This window comes from Hyposmocoma kahamanoa, unplaced genomic scaffold, assembly GCF_003589595.1.
Source record: "Hyposmocoma kahamanoa isolate Upper Pololo Valley unplaced genomic scaffold, ASM358959v1 99879, whole genome shotgun sequence".
NCBI lineage: Eukaryota > Metazoa > Arthropoda > Insecta > Lepidoptera > Cosmopterigidae > Hyposmocoma > Hyposmocoma kahamanoa.
In genome coordinates, this window is record NW_020656077.1 from 5,587,205 (window position 1) to 5,607,113 (window position 19,909).

Below are 19,909 nucleotides of genomic sequence, written 5' to 3' on the forward strand. Positions count from 1 at the left end.
ATACATTTCCTAATACGATATTGGAATTATATACAATTCCTAGGAATTGTACACATTTTCTAGGACATTTATGTAACAAATAGTTTTTGAAACAATATTTTATACATTTCCTAGATATCTTCGGAATTGTATACATTTCCTAGGATTTGTATACAATTCCTAGATTTCATATATTTCCGGTAACATATATACATTATACAGTACGTTTAGATTCATTATCCAGATTATTATGTTATTTGATTGTAACCACATTTGATCTTGTCGATTGTATACAAGAAATTACGATAATAAATATGTCGTTAGCGAATAATATAGACTAATAATTTGTTTTGCTTATAATGTTATTTGTATAAAGTAGGAACAGAATCGATGTTAAGACACGTCCTTGTAGAACACCAAGGGTTTCGATTCTAGGTAGAGGTTTAAAATCTAGCCATGTCAATAACGGCTGTTTGTCACAGTGTAGTGTTTTGCCAGATGGTTACATTTCTTAAATTTTTCGTAACGTTTGATCTTCCCACATAATATGTAAGATATTTTTCTTTTTAAGGCAATTTTCGTAACTTTTTAGGAAATTAAACTATATTTTTTAATGTAAATGCTAAATAGTTTACGAACACACCCAAATAGGACAACAAAATAACTCAATTTTATTTTTTTTATCTATAACTTTTGCACACATAAATGTAATTTTTCAAAGTCAAAGATTATTTATTCCATAGGTAAAATAAATTTACACTTGAAAACGTCGCATTTAAGCTACTGCTCGTTCACTACGCTGACCTCCCAGATAAGAACGAGCAAGAAACTCTAGAGATTGCTCTTTTCAAATAACTTAAATGCTATGGAATACACTTTGAATCAAATTTGAGTGGATTCTGGAGCCGTGTCGTCCTTCCATACATCTTTATCTAACACGTAGTCTTCAATTTTGTAATATGATTTTTCGATCAAAATAACGAAATGTGATTTCAGGTAACGAAATGTGATTTTCAACTCAAGGTCCCTGGCATCACCACGGCAACACTGATTGTGTAATCTGTTATTTGCGGCTCAATAGCGGATAATGGCATTAACGCAATGAAAACAAATCTGTTACTGTTCCAATAACGCTATTGTTGTTGACTATAGCCATTAACCAAGAAACCAAACATTACTTATAACAATAAGATAATAGGTAACAATAAAATTTAAAATGAGAAAAAGAACTGTATGTCGTGCACTGAAAGAATATAGTCGTAAGATTTACAAATCGTAGCATCGTCCAACCATTTTAAGTAGCACGATTTCTCACTCACAGCTATTTGGCTATTGCATACTCGTTAGTTCGCGCAACGCAATCGCGAAGCCGCAACAGCGGAATAGCAGTATAACCACAGCAGTTTAGATTGTTGTTCTATAATGAATTATACATTGCGTAAGAATAATGCATTACATTATCTGCTATTGTAATAATGACCACCTTTATTAAAATCAATTAATTCATTATTAGTTATTTTGGAAATCACAACGGGTTGTCGGTTTGTCAAATAGAACACTGTAAAGTGTATGTTTTGATGTCTTTGATTTATAAGGCAATCAATCACCATTTGTAGATTAAACGTGTGACGAAGTGTTTTTAAAGGAACAAAATTGTTATATTTGGTTTGTTTAAATTTCATCTAAAATTTTATTTGATTTAAATTCTACTGAAATCATTTGAATAATTATGTTAAGACTAAACATAAATTAAATATGGTGTTCTTAATATTGTAGGGTCTTAATTAAATACAGCAAATTAAAACCAACATCGTCACTAAACAACAAATCAACTTTAGGGAAAAAGTTTATGAAAATAAAATAAAATGTAGAAAAAGCGCTATTTTCGTTTAGTAAACGGTACTGGTCACAAAGTTACGATACCTCCAAGTTAGATATGAGCGCCGCGCTGGCGCACCGCCGCACCCGACAAATGCAATCGGCGCGCCGTTCAGTTCGATCAGGTGCTCCGATCATACGCACGCGCACGCTTCCGTATTTGAAAATTCCGTATATGGTTCCACCTCTATGTTGTGGATATTCCAAAGATTCGCACGAAGCGATACGCTTCCACATTTATATGGTGAACGGCTATGGAATGGAATTCCCTGCCTGCAGACTTGTTCCCTGAACGTCATAACGGGTATTTTCAAGGCGAAAGTGAATAAGTATTATTTAGGTGTGCACGCTCCATCGTCGACCTCATCGTGACTTTCCATCAGGTGATATGGAAGTCAAATGCGAGTTTACATTTAATTTAAAAAAAAATCTTAGAAAACTCATTTTCTGGCGTCGCCATTTTCACTACGCATACACAGTACGGAAGCGTAGTCTATTATCGGCGCTCATATCTACTCCAAGTACAGTAGTAAAACACTCGAGTTTATGGTTTCAAGTTAAACTACAGATATTACACTAAGGATACGGTAATGTTTACCTTGTTGGTGCTGGGTGCGTGGACTAGGCTGCGGCGCGGGACTCGTGGCGGCAAAACCATTCTGTTGGGTTGTATCGCCTGGCTGTGGGGACCCACAGATTGTACCGGCTGCAATAAAGTGTTCTTTAATTTCTCAGAGAATAACGTTTGAATCGCATTGTAAACGTGGAAATGCCAATCCCCGGTTATTATTGTATATTAACGTTGCCGATTCTACAAACGTAAACTTAGCAGTTATTCTTGTTGTGACCGAAGATATGTACTATTACAGGGAGTATTTTCCACAATATATACAATTACAGAAAGCTTTTACCTTAAGTTCAAAGAAGCAATACTCATAGACATATGGATAATACTACCATCTGAAATCCCGGAATTATAGTACCGATGTATTTTGTTCTATATTTTTGATGTGTAATTAGCAATTAATTTACTACGGTAGATATTTTATAATTGTAAGTAAAAATCTATTTTGTTTTGATTTTTTGTCTTTTTTTCTGAGGGAGGTGTTATCCACTCTATACGTATTACTAGATGTTTAGGTAAAATACACCGCCTATTGCGATCTCAGATAATGACAAGATCATAAAAATTCATGTGTCGGAATAATATAAGGCGTTCAAATAGACGTTCTTACTTGGCATAGTTTGCGTCATTTGTGTGTCAGTGGCAGTCTGCTCTGTTGTGAAGAAAGTGGAGTTGTTACTATCTATGAGCGGTGTCGTACCACCCGGCGACATATTCACAGGCATTGCAGCTGAAACATATTGTGATTTGACCAACTTGTATGTTGTAATTGACGTTCGGTAGCCGTGTTAGCTTTTCGCAGCTATCTTCCCATATTACAAATATATCCACAAAGCATGGCCAAAACATGACTTATATATATCCACTCGTGGTAGGACAAGCGCGGTGAATATACTTATTGAAGATCTTATTTGTCATATTTGGCAAATATAAGCAACTAACCAATGTATTTCGATAGTATTACAATTATTCTCGGATTCTAAATGTTTTATCGTGTCACCTACAAGCACGCTCGCGTCCTTACCTAACTCAGCAATGGCCCACTGAAACCCAGCGTAGTAACTCCTTGTCAACAGTACAGCTTAGCCGAGTGAGTTCCAATCACATAGTAAAACTTATGGCTATGTCCCTGTTAATTGGTTTTATTACTTTTGTGATTGTGTTTAGTGAATTGAGCGCCTTCAAATTAGACGCTTGTAGAACCGCTGCAGTGACGCAACCGCGCCACTTCTTGTTTTCATACAATATTTAGGAGCGCAGTTGCAGCGCCACTCACGCGATACTTTTACAGAGTAGATATTATATGAAAATTAGTAGTGACCACAGAATTCTATCAGCGTCTAATCTGAAGGCGCCCTTAATATAATCTCATGTCCTGCTGTATTGTGAATAGTTGAATCATTTTTCTACATGAAAACTACTACGCAGCACGTGACCAGCCGTCATTTAAGGTATATATTCACACAAATAAACATGCGATTACGCAAGCATAAGTATAAGTGTGCACTACAATATAGGTGCAAAATAAAATTATAAGCTTACAATGGTTCATTCTTTTAGGCAGCCACATCGCTCGCGCGTCCATTGTATCTGGAGGCTCTAGTTTAGGTGCTATAGCTCTTTGCTGGGCCATCGCCAGTTGCTGCGGAGACGACATCGGCATCCCTTGAGTTATAGTTGGCATCTGGGGCGTCCCCGGTGACATCTGATTTGGCGCTGAGGCCATACGTGGCGAAGCCATCTGCGGCACGCTTGTTCCCATCTGTGGCGTACCCGGAACCATCTGAGGAGTACCTGGTCCCATTTGTGGTGTACCTGGACCCATCTGAGGTGTACCCGGACCCATCTGAGGCGTACCCGGACCCATCTGAGGCGTAGCCGGACCCATTTGAGGTGTACCTGGACCAATCTGTGGTGTACCGGGTCCCATTAGTGGCGTACCAGGGCCCGTCTGTGATGTGCCTGACATATGATTGCCGGCAGGGTGATTAGTCATCAATTGTGGTCCAGCAGGCGAATGCCCCATTTGCGACTGGGCTCCCGGCGGCCTTATGGGAGCCCGTGGTCCATGTGTCGGCGAAAACATGTTCGAAACGCCTTCCGGCGCTAATAACAAACGAGAAAATGCAAAAAAAAAAATTAGCATGCATCGCAAATAAAAAATAAAAATCACTTGACCTAATGAAAAAGAAATAAACAGGAATTACACGAGTATAATAAAAATATCTTACTTTGGGCCTGATTGATGATAATGTTTGTGGGTTGGAATTGTTGGTGGTGGTGAGGTATGGTGGAGTGGTGATGACGCGGACTAGTGGCGTGATGCTGAATAGTGACCATCTCGCCTGTGTCCATTTCCATGCCATTGCCACTGATCCCGGCAGTATATTCGTCTTTGACAAGTCTGCTAGACCCTGATTGCAGCGTGAGCCCAGAGAGATCTGGAATCAGGGAATTGAGACACGACATTTTTGTAGCGTTGTACACGTTTGGCAAATGAATATAAGAGTCATTTTCGAAAGACGTCAAAAAATTTGTCCCTTTCAATGACTTTGCTACAAAATATTTATTTAAAATGATTAGTTGTTTACTTAGTCTAGGAAACGCATCTAGATAATAACTTTGCTGTGCTATAGTAATATATAAAATTTTTAAAACTGGGTAATGTCTCATTCATGACACCCGGTTCACGTCTTCTCTAGTTAATGAAATAAGGAATAAAAAATGACGTGGAAACCACAATTTCTCTCATCGAAGTTATCTTGAACAACTTTTACGTCGAATATTTTACACACAGAACTTTCCAGTTTATAATAAACAAAAATGTTTCTTGGGCATTTAAAATGTGTTCACATTTTTCGTATCATTAGTGTAACCTCAACTGGAAACCGCCTGATAGCAAAAGTAAATACCGCATCATCTTCACCTTTAACACACGCGAGAAAGGTATGCTGTCAGTGTTCATAGTGAGCGAACCTGGAAGAAACCAACTTAAATACCAATTTCAGTGCTTGGAACAAAATTTTTATCATTCATGTAATGTCATATATCTAAATGTCGTATAAACTTTATTGTACATCAATTAGACAAAGAGAACTTCAAAATCCAAGCACTTGTCACAATGTTCTGTAATATTTTACGCATTGAGAATCACAAATGTATTCAAATTTCATTAGTGTAAATTATAAGTGTGGTTTAAAAGATAACATTAATGAAAACGACACTAATAATTTGATAAGATCTTTTAACTAGTTTCCAGCTTACAGAATTCCTATTGGCTTCGGAACATGAATAAGCGATTTTCTGAGGGACAGGTCAATCGTCTTGTCCAGTAAGAGTAATGCACCTCCGGGATCTGTCCTCTCCGTTACACGTTTTTGCTGCACTTTAATAACCTGCTGCTGGTGTCCGACATTTTTAATATCCAAAGGACAGAACAGTGGTGGCTACTTATATTTCAGAATACCATACCAACAGCAAAAAGGTCCTGTACGCCTGATATCGGTTTCCAATTGAAGAGACGCGAACAGGGTCAGGTTTAATGACACCAAAATGTAGGCGTGCCTTTTCTCTACAAAACGGAGTGCGCTACATTTCACTATAACTATCCGACACATTTCTGACTCGATAAGTGACTACGTTGAGGTACTTGTTTTGAATTTATTATCCACCGCAACTTTGGTAGCCACATCAAAGTATTTGGTGAATATTGGTGCCAAATACTTAGGCAACTATCTCCATGGCCGAACGGTTACCATGCCGGACAGCCACGCAGAGGTCTCAGGTTCGATTCCCGGGCCGGGAGAAATATTTGTACGGCCTACATTTATTTCTCTCGTGAATTTGGGCGTAATTTGTGGTTGCCTATGTGTGTATCCATGGCACCCGTGACACAGGGTTTCCCTAGTGCGGGGCTGTGTTGAGTGTGTGCGTTATTATTATTATCCTTTTGAATGTCATGTAAACTATACACCAGATCTTTATAAGCATAAGTTAGCTCAAATATGAAATACTACTGTCGCCTTTGAGACGGCTTTGCCCGATACGTTAACTGCCTTGGACTCAGTAAAGCAATAATCTCAGTACAGAGTACTAAAAAAACCAACCTCAAAAGTACGTGGAATTACATCTATTTGCCAAGTTCGCCAAGTTGCCAAGTGCGCAAACTCATCCCGTAGTTCGCCACTATACGGAACTTGACACTGGAGATAATAAAAATCGGTGCTCACTACTCAAAGTATATTGCGAGGAAAACGCCTTGAATTAGAGAATAGCAAAATCAACCATTAAAATAATTAATTAATAATTGCTCCTTATAATAAAATTTAGGCGATATTTATAAAAATGAATCTTCATGCGTGAACAGCCACCCTTGGAGGCGGATGATTTTCTTCAAAATTAAATGGGACCACTATGGAGGTACCCTCTTTCCAACAAAAAAGAATCATCAAAATCGGTTCACAAATACCGCAATTATCGCGTAACATTCATACAAAAAAAAACATACAGTCGAATTGAGAAACTCCTTATTTTTTTGAAGTCGGTTAAAAAGTAAAGAGATTCTTCATTTGGGTTTATGAGAAAATCATTAGTGTTACCGCAAACTCATTCGTTGACCGTAAATATAGTTTTTTGTTAGATTTCACTTCAATATTTGTGTGATTTTATAATTGTTGACGTTATTTTTACTCATACGTTTAAAACCTTAAAACCGAGAGAAAAAAGGGGTTTAACAAAAATCACTCAAACGTGCTTTGATGTGATTTCGGCAGTGATACCGACCCATAACTGAAAATGGCTAAATAAAATATTTTTTATGCGGAAAGGTGTAACAGGTAAGAGGTTCTACGACCTAATCAATGGAAGTAGGTCGGTATCCGGATTTTAAACAGACCGCGGCATGTATCAGACATACAAATATATATAAACAGTGTGACCTAAATACGCGCACTGATGTTGAAGAAGCTGTCTATTCCATTATGCAGATATTACAAAAGCAACTGAGAATAGATAATCGCGATTATCAACTACCTGGTGCTAAAGGCTAAGTGTTGAGTAAATGGTTGCGTAATGTTATATACTCGTAAATAGATATAATTTGTTGTGTTCAGTAATAAATACTATATTGAAGATAGATAATGATGTGGATGCCGTTGTGTTTAGAATTATGCATCTTAGTAATTATTTACACATCTGTATTTTCTAGGATATGAGATCTAATCTACACTAAAATACACAATTATAATTATTTCTCTTTTCTCAGCTCTTTGGCTTGTAAATGTGGTTAAAATTTAAAGACCAAAGCCATGAGAACGCAGCTTATGTTGTATACTGATGTTGAGGATCTGTTGTGATGTGAATCTATTTCGTTTTCTTCTTTCTACATGAGCCTTTGGACGATTCGACATGTGTTGAAGACTGCAACTTTTTATAATGTGGAGGGTTTCTTTTAGACTCGTTAGACAACTTGAGTCTATGGAGCTGTTGATAGCGACTGTTGTAGAGAAGACTATGTATAATAAATGTTGTAAGACCCTTAAAGAAAGTTGAACCACGTATCCTTCCCATTATTACCATTATTTTCTTGTATGGGCCCTTGCCCTTGAACCTGATAATTAAGGAGATATTGAGAAGTTGTTTTCATGCATTTACGGAATCTAAACTTTCTCATACGCAAATATTATAATTTTTCTTCAATTACAAGTAAACGAGACGCTTGAAACTAAAAAACCTCAATGAATATCGTACGCACGCATGATGCGGCCGCCGCTTTACAATGCAAGTCACGCACACAAACGAACGCAGGTGAACGCACTTAGACGCGATCGCTCATTTGTGTGCCACAAACAAGCATGTCCTCTATTAACTAGAACCTAAATAAACTTCAGTACAGTATATTTATTTTTTTCTTTTAAACAATTATAAAACAGAAAGATAGAAAAACGATCCAAATCCAGCCGAACTCCGCGCGCTGGGTCCGAGAATGGCGCGCGGGGAGTGCCGCGGAGATTCAAAACTCGCTTTCAAGTTTGCTTTAAGAATCAAGCGTTGGTTTGTTGATGTCACGTTACCTCTCGCGTTGTGTAGTGTTTGTATTATATCGACTCCTCCTACGTAAAGTATCGTATGTCGAAATTGCCAAGTTTACAGAGGAGCGTTTTAAAGATCTGAATTCTCTGAAATGAGCTTAACACTTAACTAGCATTTCTCAGTTTGGCACTTTGGACATACGATACTTTTCGCAGGTGGGGTCGATATATGTGAGTGCTGACGGATAAGAAAAGAAATTACGAAGATGCCCCGGCATTCATTTGGTGTTCGCGACTGTCGCGACAATAACATGGTTTTGTGTTACGGCAGAGCCCATAGTATGGTGAGCCCATCGAGTATATTTATATACTAAGGGTGCAGTGCAGGTGAAATTATAGGCACACGAGACTTATTAACCTATCTATCATTTGGCCAATATTAGTCATTATGAAAATGTTAGTTAATAAAGATGAATTGCGAGTGCTGGTGGAAGCTAATAAAAAAAGAGAGAAACAAAAATCATTGCGCATTGTTTTCATTAAGCAATAAGGCACACAGAAATTATTTTGGACATTGTTTGTGAGTTCTCGAATTAATAGTTGACACATTCACCATTTAATAACTTTCATTGTTTCAAGTAGATCTCCTTTAAACGTTCAATGAGGTAATAATTAGATAAGTTACATTTTCTACATTCTTTTTTTATGATACAAAGTTACGACAGGACCGTCGAGTTGTGTGCTTGGTGGAAAGCAACACGCCTTTCCATACAGTCGCAGTGCCACTGAGAGCTTTAAATGGCAAAGACTTGAGGGGCACTGTCACATTGCCCGTCACCATGAAACGTAAGTTTGAAAGTCCCATGTGCCTGTAATTTCACCAGCCCCCTTGCCCTTCCAAACCGGAGCGCAGTAATGCTTGGCGGTAGAAGTAGGTAAGGTGGCAGTACTTCTCTGGACGAACTATTTCACAAGGAACTCTACTGATACTAGATGTGCCACTGTTTTCAAAATTCTGTATAGTGTTATTTAGTGCGGTTTAATACGATTAAACATTCATAAGCAATTTCACAATAATCGCGACTCTTTAGCCGTAAGCGTTTGTGAGATGTTTTGTCAGGAGGAAAGTTTTTTTATTCTTGACTACTCATGTCACAAGTACTGGATGTGGGCAGTTCCGCTTTTTAACAGACTTCAAAAAAAGAGGTCCCCAATTGGACTGTATATTTTTTGGGTGTATGTATATTAAGCGATAACTCCGACGTTTATATTCATGGATTTCGATGATTCTTTTTTGTTGGAAAGGGGGTTCCTCAATAGTGGTCCCATTCAAATTTGAAGAAAATATTCCACTTCTAAGGGTGGCAAATTAGTTTATTGGATTTCACCCATTTTCCGTTAACCAATTTCGATCAAATTTGGCAAATAGATGTGGTCCCACAAATTGTTGAGGTCTTTTTTTTATAAAAAAAGTTATTTCGGCCTTGATGTAATTAATGTGCGAAACTACACGACGATAGTATAGAAGTACATGAAACATTGCATTCCCATTCAAGTTCCCTATATCGTTAAGATACACGAAACGACGTATGGTAGTCGTATTTCAGTAATAAAAATATGATCCGGTGGATAAAACCGACTTGGTAACTCGAGTCTACATAAACCAATCACGCCGAACACACAGGATGTGTTTACCACCCATTCCATAACAAACGGTCTTGAAATATTTCGCGCCTTTTTCTTCTAACAAGTATTCCCCAAATGTACCTTGATAACTTTATCGAGGCATCGAAAATTTTTTTTTTTAAAACCATTTGTATTTGATGCGGAAATACCGTGCCAATCTCACAAGTTCCCTTAAACAAAAGTTCTAGGACTCTAATAACATCTCTGTTAAATCCAGTGTAGTTATGATAACGTAGCGATTAATGCTGACGACTATACAATTGATTAATAGATTCGACGTTACTTCGCGGAAGTCCGTCTTAATAAAAATGGAAGTAAATTAATTTGCTACTCCGCGAGCCCAGTGAAGGTTAAATCATGCAAAATAGCTACGCTGCATAATGGCTGTGCTTGTGTTGAATATTTCTTTCTTGCAGATAATTTTCTCACCCGCCCTCCGCATAAAATTAATAAAATATAACACGAGCGCAGCTATTTTGCACAGTAGCAAATTAATTAGCCGACTTCAAAAAAGGAGAAGGTTCTCAATTCGACTATATGTTTTTTTTGTATGTATGTTACGCGATAGCTCCGGTATTTGTGAACCGATTTTCATGATTCTTTTTTGTTGGAAAGAGGGTACCTCCATAGTGGTCCCATTTCATTTTGAAGAAAATCATCTACCTCTAAGGATGATCACGCATGAACATTCATTTTTATAAATAGCGCCTAAATTTTACTTGAGGAGCAACTATTTTAATGGTTGGTTTTGCTATTCTCCAATTCAAGGCGTTTTTCTCTCTCAATATACTTTGAGTAGTGAGAACCGATTTTTATTATCTCTTGTGTCAAGTCCTGTATAGCGGTGAACTAGGGGATATTTCAATAGAAATTGGCAAATAGATGTTATTCCACGTACTTTTGAGGTCGGTTTTTTTAGTACTCTGTACTGAGATTATTTACTTCCATTTTTACTGACTACACAATTTCTCTACGTACCAATCCCTGGCGAGACAACCCTCTCGTAGTGATAAGGGTTGACGCAGACGGAGTCGCACTTCAAGTCGAACGCGAACTGGCAGAATTTGACATGCTTGAGTTCGTTCTTGTGAAGATCCGGCCAGCGCCAAATGCGCGCATAGATCACATGTGGGAAACCTTTGCGGCCTGCCACCTGGTGGAAGAAACAATGGTGTGTTACATATACGTACCATCATCCACATATATCGCAAATAAAACCAAATACTGTCGTAAATTAAAAAATTTGGAATTGGAATATGGCAACTACGTTTTGTAAGTAAAAAAAATGACTGAATGAAAGCAATAAGGTTATATTGTCATTTATACGTATCCAGACCGATACTCAGTGGTTGTGGATGACCCACTGGGTACCTCCGAAATTGTCTGGAAAAAGCTATATCAGTACACTCCCCACACGATCAAGGCGTGAGTGGTATGAGAGGGATGTGGCGAAGCAGGTTAGCAGATTGGGACGAAATGCGCCGTTTTTTTGCTTCATATCCCTGACAGGCTTGGTTTTCTTCATGAGACTCGTCGAGCTGTACTGATGCTGTAGTCGAGGTCTTGCGTTTGTGTCAAGAGTATTACATACCACACTTGGATGTACCCAATGAACCCACGATTTAGCGCTGACTGTAGTCGTGCTGAAGAACAAAAACAGTCCGCGTACCAAGCTTGGGCAGACGCTTGACTACACAAAGCTCCGAATTTTCGGAACCTGAAGAAAGAATTCAATAACGCCGCCAAGATGTGCAAAAGCGTGTTACGCAGGACCAAGCTCGACCATTTGCGCCGTGTATGGGCCAAACTTGCCTCTTTTCCAGGAGGCAGCAAGTCCTTTTGGTCCCTAGCCAAAATGACGAAACTAACTTTAGTAGCCCTTCTTTACCACCTCTGCTAAGGTCGGATGACCCGCTAGCTCACACTTCGAGACAGAGAACCCTTTCTAATATGTCACTTCCTTCTTCAATGTTCACAATTCGTCCGATAATATAAAAGTGTCATGCAAGCGTCATCATCATGCCACTTTTGTCACTGTTTTGTCCTTCCATAAGATCTTTAGGCCGTGATCCACTACGATAGCCTAATCAGGTTTAGGCGTTCGAAACGATTGTTTAAAAGTTTTGTGAACATTGTCTAAGGTACTGGTTTTAATCATGATTTAGAAATGAAACTATTACGCATACTATTAATTTAATTCGATACACGAACAAAACAAAGAGAATACTCGTCAGCACAAATTTAAGATTTACGAAAAATGTTAACTTGGAGTTTGTTTGCGCAAAAAAATTGAATATTTTTAAAATGATAATAATCCCCAACAGCCATGTGAATTATTCACTAGAAAATTCTATTTTCAAATCTACTTTTATCATTCAGCGTGGAACGATGATTTAGTACAACCAGTGGTCATGCCCAATATTCAGCGTCTTTTAAATCTAAACATTTATACATATTTAGAGAAGTATAAAAACATATAACAAGAAATGGTAATGACAGAAACGTCTAATAACTTTTTTGGTCCAATATGCACAATGTAATTGCAAATGAATTTTTTTTTTTTTTTTTTTTTCATTTATTTAATACATTTTACAATGGTTTATTACATACATGCAGCTGTAGCTCAAAAAACCACTAATGGTTTATTCATCCACAGCGATTCGCTGTAACAAGTATTTCCTTAGTTTATTTTTACATTTTTACATTTTCCCTCCACATGTAGATCTTGAACGCATATTAAGAGTAAAAAACTATTTTGGATAATCCACTATGTAATCTTTGGATGCGTCGATGACACATGTAGGCCGGATACAGAATTGTAACTAAGTGTCGCGTCTGTACCCCAGCGTTTATTCGTTTTATCATTAAAAAAGTAAAAGGCCTAGCAATGAAAAGAATATGAAGACCTACTAAATCTGATAAATACATTAAAGGTTACATTAATTAAACATACAAACTGAAGTACATATCTATATATATCTTAATATATTGCTCGTTTTGTGCCGTACCAGGATTCCTAATTAAAATTACTTGGTATACTCTCATATATAAAGATGTCAGTATAATGTTGACAATATTTTGTATACTAACTTGCAACCTCCCGTCCAATGTCCGCTGAATAGTGACGCATTTACTGGGATGCGCGCCATTTGTCGTGATAGCAGTTATCAAAGAGTCCAGCTCATCGCGTTTCTCCTTCAACTTCTTTACCAAGGACTCTATGGCGCGCTTGGAGAACCCCTCACTCTCACCACCTTGCCGGTGGCACATCAAAGAGTGAACGATGCTGAGGCACGCATCCGCCGACGTCGGGGCTGTTGTGTTCATGACTGAAAAGTAAAATGAATTACATTTGGAAACGCCTGTTTATCAAATTCAGGAAACTTACTGTATCTGAACCAGTCATTGTAATTGACTTCCATAGTTTTCGTAAAAAAGAACCAAGTACATTGGAAATACACGACTTGTCAGTCTGGCCGACTACAATGAACTAGCGATATTTCCGTCTCGTATACAAGTCTTCCCTAATTATTCCATTTTCATCCCTAAAGAGAAGTCAGAGCCACAGTTCAGGCCAAACATATCTGAATACGAATGCAATCCAATTTTCACTACCAACCACGGCATTCTGTCTAGGTTCTTGTGTCAAGTGTTCTTACCGTCAATTTCAATAAGACAAGACTATATAGTTCGGGACTTTAGACTGTATTATCCTGAACAAACACCACACAATGCAAATACTTATGACAATATCCGTCATATGACATTGCAATGCCACGAGCGGTCAACGGTTCGAATCCCTGTTGTGGCTTGTACCTATGATTATAATTTCTACGTTAAATACATTTGTGAACGCTTCTTAGCAACATGCACCTTGAAGAAGGCTCACAACCCTTGGACGTAAGTAAAGTCACCAAACTGCATTGGATTGCCCAGCGTGTAATGCGGTGATGATAATGATGACGTAATTCTGAATTTATTTCGCACACTTGAATCACCATACACAATAAATAAGATTTTTTTTATCGTAGCATCGAGAGAAATGTTGTTACAGCCAAACAACAAAAGCTAAGGCCTTATTACCTAACCCAGCTTGATATTGATAATGAGTATAATATGCTTATTGACTTTGAGGTAAATAAGCCAATCCCTTTTCTCGGAAGTACTATATTGACCTGTGCGCCTAGTGTATACAAAAATAACTAATTGTGTAGCCTTGAAGACATGGGACTTCTGGCTACAGTAAAAAAGTCTTTACACTTTGACCCCTCGCACTCCGCCTGCACCCCGCTCCTGGACATTTAGTAAGCCATCGAACTAGGCAATATGTGTATCTTTAACTTTACATTAGTCATGTTTATATAATTAAATTATTTGAAATATTAGATTTCTTTTTAATTGTCTTTTTTTTTCAATAAAATTGAAGATTTTTGCAAATATATCGAGTTCTTAGGTCTTCGCGATTGTTGCAAATACTTGTAAATAAAAACTACATGGTATTAATATTACCCAGAGACTCTACTGTTCAGATTTTTTATATCAGTTTTTTATCAAAAACAGTTATCATAAGTTCGTGTAAGTACAAGGTCAAGACCACGTCAAGCTTGAGCGCCCAGTTACACGAGAAGAAAGTTTTCGCGCGGCCGCCGCGCAGCGACCGCCCAGTAACCACGCCTTCATGTACGTACGTGTACATTAATGGCGAATCTGAATTCTATTTATTACGCAACAACATTTAAATTCCCCTCAATAAACTTACCGGTCGTCGCGCGGGCCACCACGTAGACCAAATTCAAGCCAGGTTAGCCCGCGTGCCCGGAACGCTCATTTAAATTAAAACGTAAAAGCTAAACAAATAGAGCGTATTTTGCCATGACAGTTAGACGCACGCGGTCGCTGCGCGGCGGCAACGCGGGCTCCGCTCTTCGACCGCGCGGGGTGAGCGCGATGAAATTCGTGTCGAATAAATGCGCCCTGACACTTAAGTTTAAATCCAACTCTATGCCGCTTACGATAAGCACGATCCAAAGTACAAAGTGTCAAGCTTGACGGGCTCTTGACTGTAACTTGTTTAATGCAAATGGCAAATGCCGTTTTTTTTGTGTTAACAGTGGATCTTTTTTCTATAACGAGCAATTTCTTGCCAAATTGGTAAAATCTATGATGTTAATTAAATCGATCTCCAAATAAATGCCGTAATATTTAAACGTCACACAATGTTCCTAAAAATATTTACGAAATTGGAACATTTTTTTAATGCGAGAATAAATATCCATCTACATCTGTACCCTGACATGGTCAGGGTACAGATGTAGATGATGTAGATTGTTCGTCGTGTAGACGCTCATTTACATTGATCCCCTTTGTATATCAATCTATAGGTATTAAGAGTCGATACTAACCTCAGTCCAAATTCAAATTTTTTCCCGTACTCATACGGTTCATTTTGCTTGTGACGAGCGGTACCCCGTCTGGCTTTATTTCAAAATTTATTTTTTTTATAAGCGAAATTAAAGCCATTTGAAAAATGTATATCGTACTTACTATACGTGTTCTATTTAATTCAGTTTATATAAAAAATCATTGGTATATGTAAAGTACGTATTGAATATAGCGGTTTCTTATAAAATTTCGAGGTAAGTTTGTTTTTTTTTTCTATGGTGAAAGTTTTTAGGAATCGTTTTTTCACACCACATACTTATCAGTGTATAACCTCAATTTTATAATATATTTATTCCAAAGCGTTATGCGGAATCAACCAAAGTCATTTGAGATTGGAATCTACTCTAAAGTGATTTAAAGTATCGCTCTATTACTTTTGAAGGAAAAAGGTAGATACATTCGTTCTCGCTCTCGCTTACGACCACGTTACTGTGCACGCAGAGATAACCACACTTAATTCTAGCACCGTGCGTGCGTGCGTGCGTGCGTGCTTGTGTGTGCGTGAGTGCGTGCATGTGTGTATGTGTGAGCGTGTGTGTACGTGTGCGTGTGTATATATATAAGATAAACTCAGATAGTCAAGCGGCTGTACATGCATCAACCATAGTTACCCAAACATCGAAGATTGAAGAGAACTGTATAATTATACTGAATATTCTAGGGGAAAGGAATAAGGTGGTCTTGCACTGGGTTCCAGGCATATCTGACAACATGATTAATAAGGCAGCAGATGAGCAGGCAAAGGTTGGTGATAAGGAGACCTTTATTAGTCGTGTACCCAATATAGAGATAGCATACAGCCTGGCAAAGCTCGCTCTGCTGATGTTATGGACATACAGGTCTCCCGAGATGCCTGGCTTCAAACCAAGGGTGTTAGCATTTAAAAGCTCAGCTAGTTGCCTACAATGCTGTACACTATAGAGAAGGTGTGGCAGTGGACAGAAATGGCATGACTGATAAAGATAAGATAAAACTCCTCTGCATCTAATTACCCATAGCTGCCCAATGATGGGCATATAATATTCCATACTGGTAAGGCACAAGTCACTACCAGAAAACATAAAATCTGTTGAAGTCAGGGAAATCCCTCAGTTCTTTAATGCTATGGGCCTTGGCTCTGAAGTGTAATTAGTGGTGATCACAACATGTCGCAGTGATGAGGGGCTACATAAACCCTGAACGAAGACTCCCTAATAATTATAAAGATCATTAAATAAATTTAAAAATCCCGAACAAAGTCAATGTGCGAAATGTTTATATCAACAGCTATTGTGTTTTAAAAATTTGGAATCTTTTTATTGAAGTTAATGGGCCATCAAAGTATAATAGAACTTGTACATGTGGATACAGTACTAATGAAATATAATTCTTACTTCACATTGTTAATTAGTTTAAATATGAAACTTAGTTGAGCTAAGTATAAGTATTTTAAGAAGAATGTGAAATAAATGCTGACACACAAGGTAAATAAATTTACTAAGACCCTGCCTGTATTCAAGGCCTGACTTACACTGAATGCCTTTATTTGGACATACATACCTACCCTATAGTATAACAGCTAATCAAAAACATGGCAATTAATTTTTTTTTACTAATATTATTTATTGCTCTGGAAACAGCACAAATTACATTAAATAAAAGGAAAACACAAATAAAAGGTACTGCTTGTTTCTGTAAGAAATTTCTTCCTGCAGACCTAAACACAGGACTAAATAACTACAATAACGGGTTTACATACATGAAAAACAAATTTATGTAACACAATATTAATAACATTAAACTATTGTAAACTAGATACATACTTAGATAAATATATATTTCATAATATAATAAAATGGATGGAACTGTAGATAAATAATGCTCCGTAACTCTCAATTCAAAAGTAACTAATGATATGCTTTTGTGAACAGTAATAGGACGTGCATTCCAAAGTCTGACTGCATGAATAGTTAAAGAGTGAGAAGGAAAAGATAACTGGGACCTAATGAGAGAATGACAGGGTTTGCCCTGAGACCCGAGAAAACTGAAACACTCTTTCAGCTCTTTCATTTATGTGCTATTTTTACTTAGAACATCACTAACTAGAATTTTATAGCTGCAAAATACAATATTGATGTCAAATATTTTAGCTGTTTACGAAACAAATGAGTCTTTATTTTAATTATCAGGAAACTCAAACAAAGCATAGTATGTAGGTAAGGTCTCTAAAGTTCGAATTAACAAATGTGCAGTAAGATATAACCTCGAAATCTGTATGTACATAGCGTAGTTCTAAATTGTAGGAGGGAAATACCGCAGCGGGAAGTGGCGATACCAAGCCATGACATATATGAACCTAAGGGCTAGATGGAATTTAACCACTTCCGATTCGTAAATATCACTCAAATTCCATCTAAAACCACACAATATAGTCCTTATACACCAACAAACAAACTGAAAACAACCCTACAACGAAAACAACCCCTAATATCATCCCAAGGCAAGATAAAAGAGCAAAAATAGTTGAAAATGTACAGTACAAAAAACAATAGTATCAGTAATTATGAATCAAGTTACCTGTTAAAATTGTTAATGTAACACTTGGTTTTTCGAAGAGCAAAACTCCACATTCAATCCGTAATAAACATGGATATAATTATGAAAATTGATTTTCTATAATGCGGGATGATACAAAAACAGTCTGCGACATTTTGATGACGCATAGACAGTAGAGTTATTTCAGTGTTACCATCAAAAGTGACCAATAATAAAACCGGTAATGCTTTTGCACGTTAACATTACCACTCACGTAGTGAACTTCAGATTACTGTAATCAGTATCTACGCCATCTATAATTGGCATACCAGAACTAGCTGAAAAACAGAAAAGTTCCGTCTCATGCTATTCGATTCCAACCCTACTATAACAATCTTTCTAATTTGTGATTCCAACCTAAAAGGAGAGGAGAAGAAATTGAAGTTAAAATTTATACAAATTATATTTAAATCCGAAACGGTAATAAATTATATTAATTTAATCTATTTATCAAACCTATTTCATTTTTTAACATAATGATTTATAAGGTTAACTTGTACAAACAACAAACATGTAAAGGAACACAAATTAGTCGTCGAGTTGGTGGTTGACAGCGGACTTTGTCTAATTTACGTTTTTATTTTCGTAAAAACAAAAATTGATAGAATAGAAGCAAAAACCTTAGGCACATCGAAGTAGTTCTAGTATTCATGGTACTTTTTATAATACTCAGATTTATCCGTTTATCGTGTAATTTTAGTTCTTAAGCTATAAAGTGGGTGGATTCCGACTAAATAATTAGGGAAAAAATTGTGTGTCATGCCCGCAGAATTCAAGTATTTTGCTGATGATGAACAATGAAGGGTGTCGATAGTTCTCCAGCTAATCGCGAAGGAATGACCAATAAACCTATAATAACATGTAAGTGTTATGCTTAGTATACCTGGAATGGCGTATAAAATGTAACTTGCGACTACGTACAGGATGTACATCATGTTTATGCGTGCATACTAGTCGTTAATTGCAGCCAAATAATTAACGTAAAAGACAAAATACACATCGAGGGCTTTCAGGAATAGTGGCCTATCTCAAAATCACCTAAATCATCAACAAGATGGTTTAAAAAACAACTACAGAATATCTAAAATGCAAAGCAGACAAGTTGCATACAGGAACACGTTCTCACGTGGTTATTTCAGACAATAAAAGCTCAGTGTCTTTTTCACAATAAAATTTAGCTCATTCTGAGTGAATCTGTGTCATAAGACGAAAAATGGTCCTTTATACTTTAGGCCACTATTTTTGAAAAGCAGTGTTGTCAATATTTCCTTTTACTGCCTATTTTACTAGTGGTGTTTATAAGTCTAAGTGCATGTTTGGTTCTACAATTTATGTCAAGAATTTTTGGGGCAATTTTCTTAAGGTACAATAGAACAAATGTTCTTAATGCCATTCTGCTAGTGAGAAAGGAAATGATTGAATCTGCAAATGCTATGACTTGGTAACCCTCTTTTATATCCACCATTCATTGTCTTTAATTATATCATGTCACACATGTACTGGCCAATCGAAGCGCAGTTGTCACAGTAATGATATAGCAGAATAGTTTTCAAACAAATGCCATTTCATCTGTATTTCTGGTAATATATATACTTGGTGAATAATAATAATAATATATTTTATTCTTTTCAAAACTAAACAGTACATGTGATAGTTAGATACATAGTTAAGTACCAGTATCACTGTCCAGTGTCAG

General features: G+C 37.1%; 2 protein-coding genes across 2 annotated transcripts in view; one reads left to right on the top strand and one right to left on the bottom strand.

Annotated features, from left to right (window-relative positions):
* The window catches only part of LOC113239395 (mothers against decapentaplegic homolog 4), a 32,329-nt gene extending 14,024 nt beyond the window's left edge, over positions 1 to 18,305 (bottom strand). Inside the window, exons 1-7 of the mRNA XM_026476384.1 lie at positions 18,196 to 18,305; positions 13,288 to 13,526; positions 11,176 to 11,350; positions 4,714 to 4,923; positions 4,025 to 4,588; positions 3,093 to 3,212; positions 2,456 to 2,563 (exon numbers count right to left, since the gene is read on the bottom strand). Of these exons, the coding sequence (XP_026332169.1) occupies positions 2,456 to 2,563; positions 3,093 to 3,212; positions 4,025 to 4,588; positions 4,714 to 4,923; positions 11,176 to 11,350; positions 13,288 to 13,524 (1,414 nt within the window). The 5' untranslated portion in view covers positions 13,525 to 13,526; positions 18,196 to 18,305. The remainder of the gene's footprint in view (positions 1 to 2,455; positions 2,564 to 3,092; positions 3,213 to 4,024; positions 4,589 to 4,713; positions 4,924 to 11,175; positions 11,351 to 13,287; positions 13,527 to 18,195) is intronic.
* A 568-nt stretch (positions 18,306 to 18,873) lies between these two features.
* LOC113239377 (trafficking protein particle complex subunit 10) overlaps positions 18,874 to 19,909 on the top strand; it is a 39,835-nt gene continuing 38,799 nt past the window's right edge. The window contains exon 1 of the mRNA XM_026476360.1: positions 18,874 to 19,074. Coding sequence (XP_026332145.1) covers positions 19,011 to 19,074 — 64 coding nt within the window. The 5' untranslated portion in view covers positions 18,874 to 19,010. The remainder of the gene's footprint in view (positions 19,075 to 19,909) is intronic.